Source organism: Phascolarctos cinereus, unplaced genomic scaffold (assembly GCF_003287225.1).
Source record: "Phascolarctos cinereus isolate Bilbo 61053 unplaced genomic scaffold, phaCin_HiC Scaffold_5;HRSCAF=322, whole genome shotgun sequence".
In the NCBI taxonomy this organism is placed as follows: domain Eukaryota; kingdom Metazoa; phylum Chordata; class Mammalia; order Diprotodontia; family Phascolarctidae; genus Phascolarctos; species Phascolarctos cinereus.
The window spans coordinates 26331946-26352301 of record NW_027555958.1 but is presented as its reverse complement, the minus strand read 5'-3'; the positions used below and the strand labels follow the sequence as shown (position 1 = coordinate 26352301).

The 20356-nt window shown below is 41.8% G+C and overlaps 1 protein-coding gene across 2 annotated transcripts in view; it reads left to right on the top strand.

Moving 5' to 3' along the window:
- Positions 1-20356, top strand: part of CALN1 (calneuron 1) — a 468953-nt gene that overhangs the window by 201546 nt on the left and 247051 nt on the right. For both annotated transcript variants that reach the window (XM_078154728.1, XM_021007064.2), the window contains exon 3: positions 1409-1552. In XM_078154728.1, the coding sequence (XP_078010854.1) occupies positions 1409-1552 (144 nt within the window). The remainder of the gene's footprint in view (positions 1-1408; positions 1553-20356) is intronic.

Genomic DNA, 20356 nt, shown 5'->3' with positions numbered 1-20356 from the left:
TCTTTTTGTGCTGCTTGCTCATGATCCTGGCCAATTATTTGAGTTTTAAACTCTTTGTTAAGGTAGGAGTCTGCTTCCAATGTGGAGAATGTAGTGTCCCAAGCTTCAGGGGTTTATGTAGCTGTTTTCAGAGATACTTGTAGGGACCCATAAATTTTCAGTTCTTGCAAAGTGGTATAATAAGGGGCGAGGTGTTTACTCCTTTCAAGGCCTGTGCTGTGGTCTATTAGTGACCACAAGCACTCCTTTCTGTCCTGGAACTGTGAGGCTGTCCACAGCCACTACAAGCTCCACCGTGCCAGCTCTCCTTCTCACCCCAGGACCCCCATCTAGAACTGTGACCTAGCTCCAAGCAGGGACAAAGCAAGAGATTCCTGCCTCAGCACTGGCAAAGAGATCCCTGCTATCCCCCTCTGATCAGCCGCTCGATTCCCCCTCAGTCTATGGGCTGGAAGCTCAGGAAGCAGCTGCCCACCCCAGGACAGCTTTCTCGGGGAATGGAACTGAGACCCTGCCTTCCTCTCTCAGCACCATGGAAACAGACTTTTCCCACTGACCTTCTAAGTTGTCTTTGGCATTCACAGATTGAGGAGTCTGGAAACTGCCACTGCTGCCTGTGATTCAGTCCTCTGAGGCCTGCTCCAGGTTCACTGTGGCCTGCGCACGCATGCTGCAGTGCACTGCGCTCCCAGCCCAGCAGAATATACCTTTCTGATCAATCATCCAGAGGTTGTCTTGGGCTGAATATTTGTTTCGCTCTGTCTTTTTGTGGGTTAAGCTGCCTTAGAATTTGTTTAGAGCTGTTTTTATAGGTATTTGGAGGGGTTTGGGGGAGAGCTCAAGCAAGTTGCTGCTTTCACTCTGCCATCTTGGCTCCGCCCCCTAGAATATAGAATATTAAGGATGAGACAGACTTTAGAACATAGGATGTCAGAGCTGGGTGGGACCGTAGAACATAGGATGTCAGAGCTGGGAGGGACCTTTGAATAGAGGATGTCAGAGCTGGGAGGGACCTTAGAACATAGGATGTTAGAGCTGGGAGGGACCTTAGAACATAGGATGTCAGAGCTGGGAGGGACCTTAGAACAAAGAATACTAGGGCTAGGAGGAACCTCAAAATATAGAACCTATGATGTTAGAATGCAAAAGAATCCCACACATAATCCAGTCATCTCTACAGATGAAACAACAGCAGCAACCCCCAAAAGACAGAGAGAAGTAGCTCATTCTGGGTCACGTAGCAAATAAAGGGCAGAGAGGGGACTAAAACTCAGGTGTCCAATGCTTTCATCTCTATGCCTTATTCGTTCTGAGAGGCACCTTGATTGTAGCGGAAATCAGCAGACTAGGAGTCCTCACACACTATTCCTCTTAACCATTTGACCCTCTTTCCCTTTGCCCTTTACAGAAATCCGTGAGGCCTTTCGGGTTCTGGACCGGGATGGGAATGGCTTCATCTCCAAGCAGGAGTTGGGCATGGCCATGCGCTCTCTGGGCTACATGCCCAGTGAGGTGGAGCTGGCCATCATTATGCAACGCCTGGACATGGATGGTAAGTCCTGGTCTCCTGGAGACCTCCCTCGCCAGATATCTGGAGCGCTTGGCCTAGGCAAGATCCCGGGCCAGGTGCAAAGCTTCCTCCCACATGTGGCCTGCTCAGGCTCAGCAGTCTACTTCTACAGGTCCTGCAACAAAGCTCTTCATTTTATGCACTCGTCATGTTGTCCTTCCCAATTGCTGGGGAATAGTGAAAAAAGAGAAAAAGAGGATGATGCAATATGAGAAGCAATGAGACATAGACATGCTGGGAAATGTTTAACAACTAGCTTTCTAAAAAAAAAAGTACCCATAACACACTTTTAAGTTTAATCAACATTATTCACATTTTCATCATCACTTTCCTAAGTCTGGAGACAATCAACGAAACAAAATCAAGCGCTGATTTCTAGCATTTGCTGATTTCCACCTTATAAATGATTACACTGGAAATTTAACAATTAGCTCTCCCAAGTTCCAGCCAGCTCCAACACATTCCTGTGGAAGTTTAATGGAAGAGTATAAGACTGGAGTCAGGAGACCTGAGTTTTAGACCTATGTCTACCAGTAACTAGCCATATGACTTTGGGGAAGTTAATTTGTGTTGGTTGACCTTGTTTTTTTCATCTGTTAAATGGGAGAGAGGTTCTTAGTCCAATGACTTGCATCTAAGGTGACTTTCGTCTGCAGATTCTACCATCCGTTGTTTCTGTGACATTAACATTTCCCAGAGGACCAGTAGTTGAGGCATTGTGGTGTTAGGAAGCAGGACTGAAATGTGGGTGGGATGGAAAGCCTTCTCCTGATGTGGCAAGCCCAAGGCTGTGCTGTTCCTTCTGGCTCTGGGTGATAACCTGACTCACCACAGTACCCTATACAAGATTTGACCTTGCTGTGAGAATCAACAGACTGACAAGGCAGACAAAAAAAAAGCTTTTGGGGGAAAGATGGGGGCAGTTCATGCACTTTCATCCCATTCCATTCAATAAACATTTACTCATTAACAGAAACGGTGTCCAAAAGGTAAACAGTTAAAGTCTTGCTGTATTTTACCATGATCAGACCACATCTGGAGAGCAGTGAAGGAGCTGCTGTTTGAAAAAGGTGTTTTTATCAGACTGGAGTATATTCAGAGAAGGTGACCTGAAGGGTGAGGGGGATTGGAATCCATGTGAAGTGAGGATTGGTTGGAGATGGATACATCATCCATAGTTAGTCAGTTAACAAGCGTTTATGTGCCAGGCACTGCGGTAAGCCCTGAGGATACAAAGAAAGACAAAAATCCAATTTCTGCTTTCCAAGAATTCATTTTCTAATGGGGGAGACAATGTGCAAGTAGCTATGTACATGTAAAATAATGCAGTGTAAGTAAAAGTTCATCTCAGAGGGAAGACCCTAGCACTGGGAGCATGGGGCCCGTGCCCACCTCCCCCTCCCCCCATGAAGAAGATGGGATTTGCACGGAATCTTGAAGGAAGCCAATGAGGAGACAGAGGATTCCAGGCATGGCGGACTGTCGGTGAGGATTCTTCGAGTTGGGAAACTGTGTGTGAGAATAGCTGCATCATAGACGTTGAGGGAAGGGAAACGTAAGAAGACTGGAAGAGTAGGAATGGATCAGGTTGGAAAGAGCTTTTAATGCCAAACAGAGGATTTCATATTTGATCTTGGAGGGAGCGGGAACTTACTGACTTGTAATCCCATGGTTAGATCTACATTTTAGGCAGCTCGCTTTGTTAGCTATGAGAAGGATGGATCCGAGTGGAGAGAGATGCGAGGAAGGGAGACCAACTGGAAAATAAGTCTATGAAAAAAGACTGAAGGAGGACAGGATTGTTGCATTTAAGTATCTGAAGTGCTGTCACAAGGAGAAAAGTTTAGATTTGTTGTGTTTTGTCCCAAGGAATAGGACCAGGAGTAATATGAGGAAGTGGTGGAGAGAATTTTTTTTTTTTGGCTAGGCAATTGGAGTTAAGTGACTTGCCCAGGGTCACACAGCTAGTAAGTATCAAGTGTTTGGTCTGAGGCCAGATTTGAACTCAGGTCCTCCTGACTCCAACGCTGGTGCTCTATCCACTGCGCCACCTAGTTGCCCCGAGAAAGATACTTTGGCCCCACATAATCAATAAAAACAAAGAAACCAACTTTCTAAAAATTAGAACTGTTTTAAAGTAGGATGGACTGCCTTGTGACATGGTTAGTTGCCCATCATTGGAGGTCTTCAAGGGGAGGTTGAGTGCCCATCATTGGGGATATCATAGATAGTCCATCATCTATTGCCTAATCCCACCTAAGCGGGGCATATCCAGTCATCCTGATGCATATCTGGCCACTGGACCCAGATGGCTCTGGAAGAGAAAGTGAGGCTGGTGACTTTGCACAGCCCTGCCTCACTTAAATCCAGTTCACTGGCATGTCATGGCTTCACCTTTCCAATGTCTTGGTCCTCTTTGAGAATGAAGGACAAATAACAATCCCACCTAATGAGAAATCCTTGGTGATGCCATGGGACTTCTACTTTTCCTAGAGGTGGGCCGGGAATAGGGGTTGGCTGGGGCTGAGAGTGTGTGTGGCACAGGCTGAAGCTTCCCAGGCTGAGGACTGGTTTGCTGTCCTTCTTTGTATTCCCAGAACTTAGCACAGTGCCTGACATGTAACAGGTGCTTAACCAATGCTATTACATTGATTGGACACAATCATGTACGCTGCACACTCCCAGAGAGGGTACCAACTCTGCTATTAATCTCTCTTATTAAGCACCCACTTTGTATCAGACTCTGGGTTAGGCACCAGGGGGTGCAAAAATGGGAAGAGCACAGTGTCTGCCTTCAAGGAATTTGTATCATTTTAAAGGAAAACAATATTCATAAAGATGAGGAAATATAAGATATCACATATATATGTATGTGTGTGTATACAGAGAGAATCTATAGTGTGTGCATGTGTGTGTACATATGTATAGAATTATATATAGTATACATGTATAATATGTGTACATATATACACAGAGTATATATTTTATTTATATCTCTATATGTATATATGTGCATATAGAGAGAATATATAGTGTGTAGGTAATATATAGTCAGTGTATATAGTATATGTGTGTGTAGGTATAGAATGTATATATAGTACACATATATAGTAAGTGTGTGTATATATATAGAGAGAGTATATATTATTTATATCTACATATATGTATATATAGAGAATATATAGTGTGTGTATTACGTCTAGACAGTATATATAGTATATGTGTATATGTAAAGAATGTATATATAGTACACATATGTGTGAATATATATATAGAGTATACAGACATTTTTATTCATATATAACATATGTGTGTAGAGTATATATAGTATGTATTATATATAGAAAAACATATATAATGTATATATATATATATATAAGAATGTATACATAGCATACACAGAGTATATATACACACAGTGTATATATATTACATATATATATATGCACACATATATATGTATATACGTGTGTATGTGTGGAGAGGGGAGAGAGACAGAGAGGGAGGGGGGGGGTGAGCAGTACCAACTATGGTGGTAAGGATGGGTCTTGGGTAGGAAATGTCCTTGAGCCAAGTCCTGAAGGAAGGTAGGGCTTTTCAGAGCCAGAAGGATGGAGGAAAGTGTTCTAGGCCTGGGGATTAGCCTGTACAAAGGCTTTGAGATGGGAGAGGGAGTGTCCCTGTAGGGTGGACAGAATGGAATATATGGTAAGTAATGAGGAGTAATGTGAGGAGAGGGCAGGCTGAAGACAGATTGTGAAGGATTCTAAAAAGCCAAAACAGAAGAGCTTGTATTTTATCTTCAAGGCCAAAGGGAGCTATTAGAACTTCTTGAGCTGGGGAGTGAAATGTGGCCTTGTCCAAATCAAATTCCTTCTTGGTGACTTCTGTGCCTCCTCTGAAACATAAAGAGGTTGAACTACATGAACCCTAAGCTTCCTCCCAGTTTTTCCTTCTGTAACCATACAATTTAGTGTAGAGTGGAAAACCTCTTAAAAAAGTACAAAAAATTCTGTTGTTCCTTTTGCTAACTTCTCAGTAAACGTTTGCTATCTGTGAGGAAGACGTTTATTAAAAAGCATTTGCCTTTCCTTTGAAGTGTGGTTTCCTTGACATTTTATTTTGGTTCCTACAAAGGATCTGTAACATAAACATATGCAAATCATCTATTAGGATAAATTAAATTATCACCTAATTTAGTTAGTCAGGGACCTAAGTGAATATGTACAAACTGAGACTAGGATGAATTTTTAAGATAAGCTGAAATCTACTCCCAAGAGGCCAGAGACAGAAAGTTCCCATGAACATCTGGGAAATATTTATAATGAGTAATTTTGTAGCAGCAAAACACTGGAAACAAAGTGGGTGCCCATCACCTGGCAGATGGCTAAACAAATTGTGGTAGATGTGTGAGGTATAAAAAGTTAGATAGACAATTTCTAGGTAATTAATCATTTTATTAATGATGTTAGCAATAATTAATAAAAGGGTCAGTGGCATTCTCGAATGCCAAAGACCCCTCATGGAACCTACTTGATGCTTACATGCTGTTAGAAGAGCAGAAGAGCGGGTATTCCTCAGGGTGGCAATTGACTCAGATTGGTTAACAAATAATGAGAGAGAATGAATACTATAAGGAGAGGTGGGCCTATTCTAATGAGGGGCTGAGTGACTGTGACTTTGATTTGGTCATTTACATCCAAATCATTCCCAGCCCTGGGCAATGGAGCCAAAGGATTCACCCCACTGCCCAAACCTGTCTGAATGGAACACAAGGGCTGGAATTCACCTTAGATTAAATTCTTTGTAATGGTTTTTCTAATTGGGTGAGGCAACAATTCCATTTAGATGAAATAGTCTAGGTGGGGTAAATTCTTGGGATCTCCTTGATAATTTGTTATTTAATAATCATTTCTCATTATTGCACCCTAAGAAACGTGAAGAATTCAGAGAGACTTGGTAAGACTCGTGAATTGATAAAGAGGGATTAACATAAGCCAAACCAAGTGGACGTTGCACATTTCCAGTGATGGGAAAGGCAGCAGCAGTGATACGCGTAAGAACTCTCTGATGAATGCCAAGGTCAATCTTGACTCCAGAGGACTATTGATGAAGTGTCTCTACTTCTTGGTGGAGAGGTGGTGGCTTCAACCACAGAATGAGGTGTATACATTGTCAGAACCTGCACAATGAGTCATTTTCTTTTGCTGAATTGTATTTCATGGCTGTAAAGGAGGACTCTATTGGGGAAGGTTATTAGAGAATTAGAGCAATGTAGGAAAAAAAAGATCAAGAAAACTATTTTTAATTAGTGTCTGAAAATGAGTTAGCACCAAAATTAATTGGTAATCTTTTTTTCTTTCCTGGGTATCCAGGTTCTGGGAAATCGTTTGAGGAGGTTTGATTAGCTAGCTTGTTAAACTCATACAGGAGTCCTCCAAGTCTCCCCTAAGATTATGGGGTGTTTTCAGTTGGTCTATAAACCAGTTGGGTCCTAATTTCACCTTTTCCTCCTAGCTTGGGGAAATGTGCAGATAGTCCTCAAAGATGCCCTTTCAAATTAAGATTCCCCATTGGCATCCAGAAACAGGGAGCTCTGTGGTCCCAGGGCCAAGGAAAGGAATGTTTGGGGCAACGCTTTTCCAGGTGGGTCTAAGTGGGGCTACTGTTGATTATGTGTGCCCAACAAGAAACTTCTGTAACCTGAGGGAGTATGCCAGCAAGGACAGCTTAACCAGAGCATCTGGGCATGGTTAGGAGGGAGCTGAGCTGTCTCACTGGTGGATTAACCACACATATTTCCCCCTCTGGGGACCTGTGCCGGCTCATGCCCGATGGTGAAGTCATACCATTGGCAGTAGACTGGGCTGAAATTAGTCTGAGGCTGAGCCGCATAAGGATTTCATTAGGGAATACCTTGGGAGTCTGTTTATATTGCAGGCTGCATCAGCAGCAGTAGCCTCTTTGACTGCCTTTAAGGGCTGGCTTGGATTTTATGGACACACTTCCCATGAGGGTCAACCAGGGTTAGTTTCTAATAAGTACCTACCCATTTGCTAAGGAGATGGATGGGTTAGAACAGTGTGGCAGAGCTGCCATTTGGACTCTTAGCTGACTTATTTTATATAGCTGAAAATGATACTGGGTATAGTTGTCTTTGCCGATGTGGTGTTAAGCGTTAGAAGAGAAATATAAAGGACTAGTGCCCAGTTCAAGGTGTCACAGCTCATCATAATTTTCAGAATCTCAGAATTTTTCTGTTAGAATAGAACTCATTGACCACCTAGTTCAACCTATACCTGGATGGAACTGGCACTATAGCAGAGCTAAGAAGTGGGCTCCCAGTTCTTGCCTGAAGACCTCCATGGAGAGGGAAGCTGCCACCTCTCCAGAGAGCCCATTTCCTTTTGGACAAGCACTGATTGTGAGGAAGTTTTTCCTGACATCCAGCCCAAACTGGCTGCTTTGCAACTTCTCCCCACTGGGCCTGATTCTGTCCTAAGGGGCCAAATCAAATAAATATAATCCCTCTCCTACCTGATAGCCTTTCAAATATTTGCAGACAATTCTCATTTTCCCTGGAGTTTTCTCTTCTCTAGGCTAGACATCCCCATTTCCTTTAGCTGAGCCTTGAGACAGGGACTCAATGACCTTCATCATACTGGTTATCCTTTGGGCTTTTTCCAGCTTATCAATTTTCATCTCAAACTGTGATCCTCAGAACTGAACATAGGATTCTGAGCATAGCACTATAGATATGGTCTGACTAGGGCAGATTGCATAGGGTCTATCATCTTCTACTCCAGGCAACCTAAGGTCACATGAGCTTTTTCTGGCTGCCATCATTGATTCTCATTGAGTTTGGAATCCACTGAAGACCCCAGATCTGTTTCAGAAAAACTGTTGCCTAACTATGTCACCACCACCAATCTTGTTCTTGTAAGCTGATTTTTTGAGTATAAAATTTTACATTTATCTCTGTGGAATTACATTTTTTTTTATCTTTAAAGAAATAGATTTTCTGTATTGACATCATCTTAATTTCTGAATATATCCCTCTCTACTTTTCCACCCAGGAGTTGTACGAATAATTTTTTAAAAAGAAAGAAAAAAAAGCATTTGGCAAAACCAGTCAAGCTGTATGACCCTGGGCAAGTCACTTAACCCCATTGCCTAGCCCCCCCCCATTCAACAAATCAACAGAGTTTGATGGTATGAGCATATTCTACAGTCATGGTCCTCCACTTCTGCAAGGAAGGGAGGGAGTTGTATGTTCTCAACCCTTCCTAAGGGCTAATGGTTGTTACAATTACACGGCATTCAATTTCATTTTGGGGAGTTAAATTACATCTTATTAGATGGGCCTCAGTGCTCTAATCTGTCAAGATCTTTTTGAATCCCTCTTCTGGTGTCCAGTGTGTTAGCTATCATCTGTAAATTTGATGAATGTGCCATCCGTGTCACTGATCAAAACACTGGCACGGGGCCAAGCATAGATTCTTGGAGCACTCCACTGGAGACCTTCTGCCTTATTGAAATTGAACCATTAATGATGACTTGTTGAGTAACAAACACATTTATTTGTCATGTGACCATCTAACCAGTTCCTAACCTAATTGTATTATTGACTAGCCCACATCTCTTTGTTTACCAATCAGTCAACAAGACTTTATTAAATCCTTACTATGTGATAGGCACTGTGCTATGACAAAATATTAGATACTTTATCAACTATCAACTATTTGCTAAAAATCTAATAAACTTTCTCCATAGCATCCTCCTAATCAACTTGGTTAGAAAAAATAGAAGTTGGTTTAGGCTGACATAATCTGTCTTTGATAAAGCTATGATGGTTCTTTGTAATTTCTATTTCTTCCTAGATGTTCACTGACCAGGGCAGTTAGGTGGCCCAGTAGATACAAGATAGAATTGAAATCAGGAAAACCTGAGTTAAAATTCTCTCCTGAAACTTATCGGCTCTGTGATCCTGGGCAAGTCACTTAATGGACCTCTCTCAGTTTCCTCATCTGTGAATGGTGATAATAGCATTTACTTCACAGAGTTGTCGAGCAGATCAAATGAAATAATATATGCAAAATACTTTGCAAATTGTAAAATGCGAAGTAAATGCTGCTTATTATTGATCTTCTCTTTAACAACCCATTCTAGAATTTTTCTGGGAGCCAAAGTCAAGCTCACTGCTCTTCTGTTTTTTGAAATTTGAGTCGATATTTTCTTTTCTCTAAACCCATGATACCTCTCCTATTTTTCATGATTTTTTTTCAGTTGACTCCAGGAGTGGGGAGCCTGTGGCTTTCTAGGTCCTTGGGTACAGCCTTTTGACTGAGTCCAAGTTTTACAGAATAAATCCTTTTATGAAGGGGATTTGTTATGTGAAGTTTGGATTGAAAGGGCTGCACTTGAGGACCTGGAGGGCCACATGTGGCCTCAGGTTCCCCACCCCTGCCAACAATCCCAAATGCCAGTTCTGTCAGTACCCAAGGCTGTAGTTCATCTGAGCCAGGGACTTGAATTCATTAAAGACATTTTAGTGCTCTTTTATTATTTCCTTCCTTATCTTGGGTATCAAGTATTCTGTTAGCTCTTTTTATCCAGTCGTTTCCATGCAAAAGTCATTCTCCTTGTCAGAGATGAGAAGCAACATGAGATCTGAATAGTTCCAGACTCTTTATGTTGTCAGTTATCTCTGTCTCATCCACCCCAAGCATTCAGCCATTTTCCTTTTCCCACTAAAATGGCGAATCCTGCCTCCCGACCTTTTTTCAGTCCTTCGCTTTCCTCAATAGATTCAGCTCGTTCTTCAGACTCTTTACACTGCTTTTTTTTTAACACAGACTGTGCCATCATCCTGTTTTCCCTTTGTTACATGCCTTTGCTTCCATATTCTGCGAATATCTTTAAAAAAAAATCTAAGTTGGCCAATCATTTAATTCACTTTGCGTTCCATTGGTCTTTTCAGACACCTCAGATTTTTCCTTCCCCCTGGAACTGCTTCCCTTTATGCCTTCAGAATTTCATCCTCGAACACCTCCATCCCTTCTGGCCTGATTTTCTCTGAAGAGTTTTAGATGGGATCCTATCTCTCCTTCTTTGGAATACTTTGAAACCAGCTTTCTCTAAATCTAGACTCTCTGTCCAATTATATTCAGATTTCTTCTTCTTCTGTATCACAAATTCCAGGCAGGAATTCCATCATTTTTGTACTTGTCATATTTTACAAGGTCTCTCCTTTTGGTATTTGGCCAAAATCCGCAGCTCGTTTTGATTCCTTTGGCCCCAATTTCTTCTCCCTTTAGGCTACATTTAGGCTTTCTCTTTCTCTTACATTTTTTTTTTTGGAGGGGGAATAGGGTGCAGGGTTTTCGCCTGTCTTCATTGTTTGTTTTTTTCCTCTAGATTTGCTAGATTTGGAGTCAGAAAACATGGACTGTTATCCTGGCTCATTTACTTCCTGCTTGTAGGCATTAGTTTCTCTTGCTGTATTGAAATAGCTGAACAATAAACAATTATTTGTTAAATGCTTATGGTGTAGTAGAGGGCATTGGACTAGATCAACAGCTCTAAAACTTGTTGGTCTCAGGATGCCTTTGTACTTGTGTGTGTGTGTGTGTGTGTGTGTGTGTGTGTGTGTGTGTGTGTGTGTAATTGGGGTTAAGTGACTTGCCTAGGGTCACAGGGTCACACAGCTAGTAAGTGTCTGAGGCGGATTTGAACTCAGATCCTCCTGACTCTAGGGCCAGTGCTCTATCCATTGTGCCACCTCACTGCCCCAGTGCCATTCTATCTACTTCTGTTTTATGGGTGAGTTCATGCCATTCACATTTACAGTTATGATTACTAATTGTATATTTCCCTCCTTCCTATTTTCTTTAGTTTATCCTTCTCGCTCTACAGCCTCCTTTAATCTACCCTCTCTCTTATCACTACCTCTCCCCCTTCTCTTATCTCTTTCCCCTCCTACTTCTTGGTTGGGTAAGATAGATTTCTATACCCAACATACTCTCTCTCTCTCTCTCTCTCTCTCTCTCTCTCTCTCTCTCTCTCTCTCTCTTTCTCTCTCTCTGTCTCTCTCTCTCCTCTATTTCCCTCTCTCTCTTCTCTCTCTCTCTCTCTCTCTCTCTCTTTCTCTCTCTCTCTCTCTCTCTCTCTCTCTCTCTCTCTCTCTCTCTCTCTCTCTCTCTCTTTCCCTCTCTCCCTCTCCTTCTCTCCCTCTCCTTCTCTCTCTCTCTCTCTCTCTCTCTCTCTCTCTCTCTCTCTCTCTCTCTCTCTCTCCGTCTCTCTATTTCTCTGTCTTTCTCTGTCTCTTTCTCTTTTTCATTAAATATCCATTTCCTCTAAAGGATTATACTCAGTTTTGCTGGGTAGGATATTCTTGGTTGTAATGCTAGCTCCTTTGCCTTCCAGATTATTCCAAGACCTTAACTATTTTAATGTGGAAGCTGCTAAATCCTATGTGATCCTGACTGTGGCTCCATGGTTTCTTTCTGATTGAATACATTGGCTATGATATTCCTGGGAATTTTTATTTTAGGATCTCTTTCAGGAAGTTTTTGATAGATCCTTTCAATTTCTATATTACCCTCTGGATCTAAGATATTAGAGAAGTTTTCCTTCATAATTTCTTGAAGTATGATGACTAGGCTCTTCTCTATATCATGGCTTTCAGGTAGTACAATCATTCTTAAATTATCTCTATTCAATCTATTTTCTAGGCCAATTATTTTTATGATGAGATATTTCATGTTTTTTTTTTTAATTTTTCTCATTCTTTTGACTTTGTTTTATTTTGTTGATGTCTCTTGGAGTCATTAGCTTTCATTTGCCCAATTTTAATTTTTAAGGACATTATTTTATTCAGCTATATTTTGTACTTTTTTTTTTTTCAATTTGGCCAATTATGTTTTTTAAGGTGTTATTCTTGAGGGGTTTTTTTGGTGCCTCTTTTCCCAAGCTGTTAATTTTCTTTTCATAATTTTCTTGCGTAACTCCATTTCTTTTCCCAACTTTTACTGTACCACTCATTTCTTTCTTTAGCTCTTCCAGGAATTCTTTGGGCTTGTTTCCAAATTGCAATTTTTCTTGAGTCTTTGCTTGTAGCTCTTTTCACATTGTTGTTTTCTGAGTCTGTGTCTTGATCTTCCCAGTCACCATCATAGCCTTTTGTGGTCAGGTTATTTTTCTGTTGTTGTTTGCTCATTTTTCTAACCTACTACTTTGAACTTTGTATTAAAAAACAAAAAACCCTACTTTGAACTTTGTGGTAATAAACAAAAAACCCTCTGTTCACTTCAGGGCATGGAGGCATTGCCCAAAGCTTCAGGCTTTTTCATGTGCTACTTTTCCGAGCTAGTTCTAAGGGTCTGTAAGTTTTCAGAGCTTCCAAGGTGGCATTATTTTGGGAGAGGTGTGGTCAGTGTTTTCCTAGTTTGTGCTCTGGTCTTTACCCTGGAAGGGCATCTGCCTCCCTGCAGCTGAAAGTGCTAGTGCCCCTCTCTACACTAGAACTGTGACCTAGAACAGTATATGGGCAATGGAGTTGCAAAGCAGCGCTGATCCTGTACTCAGAGTCAGCTCAGAGTCCCCTATAATCTCTTTCTGACCAGTTGTCCAAACCCCTTACCATCTCTGGCTTGAGAGCTCTTAAAGCTACTGCTGCTGCCATTGCAGCCACCTCTAAGACCCACTAGGCCCCTCCCCAATGTTACAGATCTCTCCTGCTGAATTCCTAAGTGGTCTTGGGTTAGAAAATTATTTCATCCCAAACTTTTGTTGACTATGCTGCTCCAGAATTTGATTTAAGTCATTATTTTAAAAATTGTTTAGAGGTGAAAGTTGGGAGGAAGCTAGGTGGCTTAGGGGATAAAGCACACTGGGACTGGAGTCAGGAAAACTTGAGTTCAAATCCAGCCTCAGACTGTGAACTGGCTATGTGAACCTCTGTTTGCCTTGATCCACTGCAGAAGGAAATGGCAAACCACTCCAGTATCTTTGCCAAGAAAACTGCATGGACAGCATTGGCATGCTATGGTCCATGGGGTCACAATGAGTCAGACATGACTGAATGACAAAAACAACAAAATACAATAGTTGGGAGAGTTTAGCTGGATTTCTGCCTCTACTGCTTCATCTTGACTCTCCCTCTCCCAGTTTCCTCATCTTTGAAATGAGGGATTTAGACCAGGTGGACTCTAAGGTCCTTTCCAGCTCACAAATCTATGAAATCAAATCTCTCAGTGCTCCAGGCTAGTGGTATCAAAACCAAATAGAAATGGATCCCTGCAGGGTGCATATTGACTTAGCAAACCACAAATTAACATTATTTGTATGGTATTCTATTTCATTTTTTAAACTTTTCTAATTACATTTCAATTTGGTTCTGGCTGCACTCAGGAGTTTTGCTGCCTGCTCTGTTTCAGGCCACTGTTCTAAGACTAGGAATGCTGATGTGTCTTGGTGGAGGGAGTTTCCATATTGGAAGTTCTCCACACTGATGAAACTTAAGAACCGGTTGACAACAACAACAGAAATGTTTTTATCCTGACTCCAGACTCTGACTACAGATTGGAATCTGCCTCACCTCAGATACATCACTACATTACTGAACCCTATATCCCTTAAGAGGAACTTCTAGGACCTTTCCTGGTTCCCCATGATATTCCCTGGCAGACAAGGCTTTGGCGTCTTCAAAGCCCATAGAGTGTTTCTGTTTCTGATATTTATAATTTCTAAGTCTCTCAGGCTCCAGCACTTGGCCCAGAGCCTCTTGAGATGACCAGAATCAAGTAACATTCCCTAAAGACCCCAACACCTTTCATTGGCCCCACTGTAATCTCTCAATTCAGCCCACCCCAGCTTTCCTTTCTTCCCCTATCTCCAGGGTTCAAGAGTAGAATATGCTGTAAGCATTGACTGCACAGAGTTCTCCATTTTCCTCCTCTGCCTTCCTCCTTCTCTGTAGAGACATCAAGCCTGTGGATATCCCCCAAATCATCATTCCACAGGAGTGGGTAGAATATTCATTTTTTCTAAGAATATTACATTCATCTCCTGATTTATCTTTAAGCCTTGAGCTTTGAATTTCATTTCAGCTTCACTTTCTCTCATTCATAAATTTGGATTTAGAGCTAGAAGGGGCCTTGAAGGTCATTTAGTCCAACAAGTATTTATGGAGCACATATGGCCAGCTGCTTGAGGGGCTGTTGGAAAACATGAGTCTCAGAAGAATTAAAAATGAAGGCACTGGAGAGGTTGGTGAGTGTGAGTATACTGCAATACATAGCATAAGGAGCTAAAAAGATTCCAAAGTGGTGGGTGACCAAAACAGAAAAGGTTGGACTGATCACTTTCTCTGTGAGAGATTCCAGGTGGATAGTGCTACCCTTGCTCAGGCAGGAGAAACTGAGAAAGGTCTTCCTTTGGTAGTCTTGACTTAGAGGAGGACACGGTTAAGAAATGTGGAGGCCAGGCAGGTGTGGATTGGTTGGGATCTTCATTATTCGGAGGGACATCTGAGTCAATTAGATCACAAATCCACTGGAACAGTTGAGTGTCCAGTGAGGGAGAGGCGTAGAACTTATTTGAATGGTTGCACAGGTCATGATGAGAATAACTAGATGCAAAATAGACAGGAAGTAGTCAGATGTCCCATCCTGTTTAAAACAAGTGCCTTGCCTTATACTTTTTGGACATGTCCACCCCTTCCCCCAGCTCCCAATACTATTATCCTTTTCCTTGGCACTCATACTTAAATGGACCCGGCACATCATCCCTCTATATACTAACTCTAACAATGGCAATCCCAATCCTTCCACACTTCTTATCGATGAAATTATTGTCTCATAATAATAGCTACCAGTTCTATGGCACCTTCAGGTGGGCAAAGTGCTTTCTGTAGATCATTCCATTTGAGCTCCATGACAAACCTGTAAGGTAGGTACTCTTTTATTATCCACATTTTACAGATGAGGAAACTGGTGAAATGACTTACTCATGGTCACACAGCTAGCTAATAAATTTCTATTTTATTTTTAGGCAATTGGGGTTAAGTGACTTGCCCAGGGTCACACAGCTAGTAAGTGTCAAGTGTTTGGTCTGAGGCCGGATTTGAACTCAGGTACTCCTGACTTCAGGGCCGGTGCTCTATCCTCTGTGCCACCTAGCTGCCTTGAGCTAATAAATTTCTGAGGAAGGATTTGAACCCAAGTCTCTCTGGCTTCAAGTCCAGTGCTCTATTCACTGTGCCACCTATATGCCTTTGAGATCATTTATTCTATTAACTCAATTAAGGAAACTGAGTCCCAGAACGGTTAAGTGACTTACTCAAAGACATATCACTATGAAGTAGCAGGGTTTGGATTGGAACTAAGGGTTTCCAACTCTGGAATCAATGCTTTGTCCACTAACTCCCTCTGCCCCCTTTTTGGTGGTGCACAGTAAATATTTCTTCAGTTAGATTGAATCCTGCCACAAATCCTTCCTAGAGGATTTATCCATCACCCTGGAAGTGTTTCTCTATCTGCTAGCATTTTATGGGCACCAGTGCAGAAACTAGGTTGTCCATCTCTCATCCCTCCCTCTTGCTATGTGACTGACACATGTCATTTTCCCACCATGCATTTCTTGGTTGATGTTGTTAGCACCAATTCTTGAGGCCACACCATCTTTGGCAATACTTGCGGCCTTCTTGTACCTGCCATGGATGACTTCTCCACCCTTTGTGTCACCTGTCCTTTTGATTCTTTGGACATCAGGTTCCATGATTTGTGGTCCTATGGTATCATTGGCAACATACTGGTGTTCACAAGATGACTTTTTGTGTGAAGGAGCAGCTAGGGTCTGTTGGAAGTCCTTCACGATTTTCCAAATGCAATGCAACCCACTTTTCTTCTATTCAATTCTTGTCTTAGCTCATTGACCATGCACAGTGTCTGTTTGTAGACAGATTGATGGATTAGCTCAGTGGCCTCAATCACCATTCAACTACATGCTATAGCCTGTCTGATCTATTTAGAAAGTTGCTAATTACATGAAGCAGTGTCATCTAATGGGAAGAGTGATAGACCTGGGGGTAGGAATGACCTAGATTTCGATCCCACCACTCACACTAGATGTGTGATCACGGGCAAGTAAATCTTTCAGTTACTTCAATTCCTGAAGTCCAAAGTTGCTTATCTGTAAAATGTGGATAAAAATACAAGTAGTGCTTTATCCTAGGGGCATCTAGGTGGCACAGTGGATAGAGCACTGAGCCTGGAATCACGAAGACCTGAGTTCAAATCTGGCTGCAGACACTTAATAGTTGTGTGACCCTGGGCAAGTCACTTAACCCTATTTGCCTCAGTTTCCTCATCTGTCAAGTGAACTGAAGAAGGAAATGGCAAACCACTCTAGTGTCTTTGCCAAGAAAACTCCAAATGGGATCATGAAAAATGGGACGCAACTGAAAATAACTGAGCAATTGATCTATCCCATAGGATTGCTGTGAAGCTTCACAATGAATCAATAAACATTTAGAAAGTACTTAATATGTGCCAGACACTGAGTTAAGTTCTGGGGATAGGAGGAAAAAGCAAAACTAGCCCCTGCCTTCCAGGAACGTACAGTCTTAAAATAGGGTGTTTAGAGTTTTTTACGGTGAAGGCTTTTAGGAAGCCCAGTGATTTTTCGTTCTCTCTCCCTAACTTATTTTCCATATGAGTTGTTCTTGAAAGAAAGTACCTTATCGTCTCTAACATTATTTTCCAGTTCTGAGATCTTGTTTCAGTGTTTCTTGTCTCATAGAATCATTGATTACTGTCTGGTCCAATCTAATTTTCGAGGATTCTGTTACTTAATTACAGTTTTACACCTTCTGTGCATAGATGTTTATTTTCCTTCCAATTCTTTCCTTTAGAATCCCATTTTATTTCCTGTTCTCTGCTCTAGAGCTCTCATTTTATTTTTATGGTCATTTAAACATTCTTGCTTCACTTTTTCCAGGAATTCCACAAGCGTTTGTGGCAAATCTGTGATTTTCTTCGAGGCTTTGCTTGTAGAAGGTGCAAAGTCATTCTCCTTTTATTGGTTTGTGTCTTGAGCCTCCCTGGTGCCACAGTTTTTTTTTAATCATTGATATTTTCTTGTATTCACACATTTCTCCTTAACTGGACATTTCTGACAGTCTGACTATGTGTACTTCTAGAAGGAATGGTGATGTTTTCTTTGGAATTAATCTGTATTATCTAGAAAATAATGGAGCTGATTTGTATTATCTGAGGTCTAGATAAGGACTTTAAGAACCTCTGGAGGGGCTTCATCTAATAAGCTGAGTTGAGATGTGGTTATATGGGGATAGTAGGGGGTTATGGGACAGAACAAGTATGATCTACACTTTGGAAGGTCTCCCTAGTGGCATTCTATAGCCAGTGTAGGCCATGGCCCCCAATTTAGGGGGCTGTCTGATTTGAGGAATGCCTGGATCACATCCAGCCAGGCCTAATCATTCAGGCTTCTGACTCTTGGTATCGGAACAATAGAGCAGTGAGCTTCAGGCTCTGTCTCCCTGTACTCTTTGCCCTCTCTACCCCCAAGCTCCACTCCAGCTGCAGGCTTCACTAGCTCACCTCTAGTCTTTCCTGGAACCAGGCTTGGCTTTTCTGGCTGGACATCTTCCCTAGTGCTTCTAGTCTTCCCTGTGTGGACAGGGGCTGGTAAAATGCACCTGCTCTTTGGGTCCCATAGTTTCTCCTTGGATCATTTATTTACTTCTCAGCCTGGTGACTTTTTATCCTTGCTAGAGGAGTGAGAGAACTAGGCTCTTCTGTGCCTTCCTGCTTTCTGAGGTCAACTCCCAAGAGCTTATAATTGTAATAGGAGAGGCAGCATACAGATAAGGCAGACATACAGGCACATACAGACTAGTTGAGAATTAGGCTTACAGGAGACAGTGTATTTCCTCTAAGAACTTTGAAAACCTTAAAGCTAATGTGGAAGATTCTTGTGGCCAGCACTGTTTCAATTTTATCTTGACTTTGCTGGTGCTAAGCCCAGGACTTGGCACACAGTACGTGCCTAACAAATGCTTGTAGATTGATTGAAATGTTATGATTTGTACAATATTTGTACAGTGTCTCTCATTTCAGGCAGTACATGTCTGTGATTTAGATTATAAGCCCCAAAAGGGTAGGGGCAGGGGCTGTGTTTATTTAGCTCATTATTTTTTCTTGTTCTTTTTTGGAGTGATGCTGAAGTATAACTTGTTTTTGAAGCTGGAGAAGGCTCAGCCCCGATGAAAAGTGAAAGGAATTGGGGTCAGCTTACTTGGAGGCAGGAGTCAACTGAAGTATGCCTTTATTACTCTCTTTAAATCAATAAAGGTTTTGGGTCAGTTTTTGTTTGTTTTGCATGACAAGTGTGCTGGTCGACATTCATGTGTGCCACCTCTTTCCTTCTTCCTTTTTTCTTTTTTTCCTTCCTTCCTCCCTCCCTTCTTCCTTTGCTCCCTCCCTCCCTCCCTTCTTCCCTATGCTTTTCTTCCTTCCGTCCATCTGTCCGTCCTTCTTTCCTTCCTTCCTTCCCTTCCTTCCTTCCTTCCTTCCTTCCTTCCTTCCTTTTCCTTTTCCTTTTCTCTAGCTTGAACTTAGTTTCCCATAATTCACACAGGGTTCAATGGAAGATGTGGAATTAGAGCCCAAATATGTTCATGCCCCACAAGCCTTTCTTACGACCCACATACCACCTAGCTTATGTTCCCCTAGGAAATGGAATCACAAGTCTTTAATAAAAGGCCCTTCACTTATCAGGACCTCAAATACAAGAATCTATATTTCTCTGAAGCTAGATTGATTTATAAAGCCACAAGCTTTGATGAAAGCAGATTAAGGGAAAACATTGGCTTACTCTGGCCTCTCTATAAGCTTATTTTTATGAATGAAAATGATTAACACTGTACAGTAATATATTTCATGCTGTGTTCAGCTAATTATTACTGTGATGTTCTCTGGTACCCAAATCCCATGGGGGTAAGCCTCTAATTCTGTTTGCTCGAGGAAGCAAGTGTCATGTACTACTCAAGACAGTTTTTCTTTGTGTTGTCTCAGAGGACGTAAATGCACTGGATTTAGAGAAATCAGAGGATCTGGATTCAAATTGCACCTCTGCAGGAAAGGTGCCAAATCTTGTATTTGCCTCCACAACATCTGTCCCATGCAGCCCTTTCTCTGGACCTCACACGGTCTCCATTCTAGTGCAGACCTTTATTGCCTGTCCTGTTGATGACTGTAATCACTTTCTTGGTTTCCCTGCCTTAAGTCTCTCCAAATAGGCACCAAAATGACTTTCTTGTCGCTGTCAGCCACCTACTTCATAAAATACTGTGGTTCCCTATTACTTCTATGAACAAATGTAAACCCTTCTGTCTGGCATTTAAAGTCCTTCACAACCTGACTCTAGTCTCCCTTTCTAACTTCATTATACATTACTCTTCTTCCTACAATCTATGTATGGTTCAGTCAAAGTGTCTGCCTTGTTATTACTCACATGGGATGTTCTCCCTTGCACTAGTTTTCCCCAATGCCTAGAATACACTCCCTACTTATCTCTGCTTCTTGGAATCCCTGTTTCTTCTAAGATTTGGCTCAAATGCCCTCTTCTTCATAAGGCCCTACTAGGTCTCCTCAGATACTAAAATCTTCCCTACCAATATTATCTTGTGTAACACTGCCTTTGGGCTACACCCGTCCCCAACTCATGTTCACAGGTTGCCCCTTATTCAAGGTACTTTTGGGG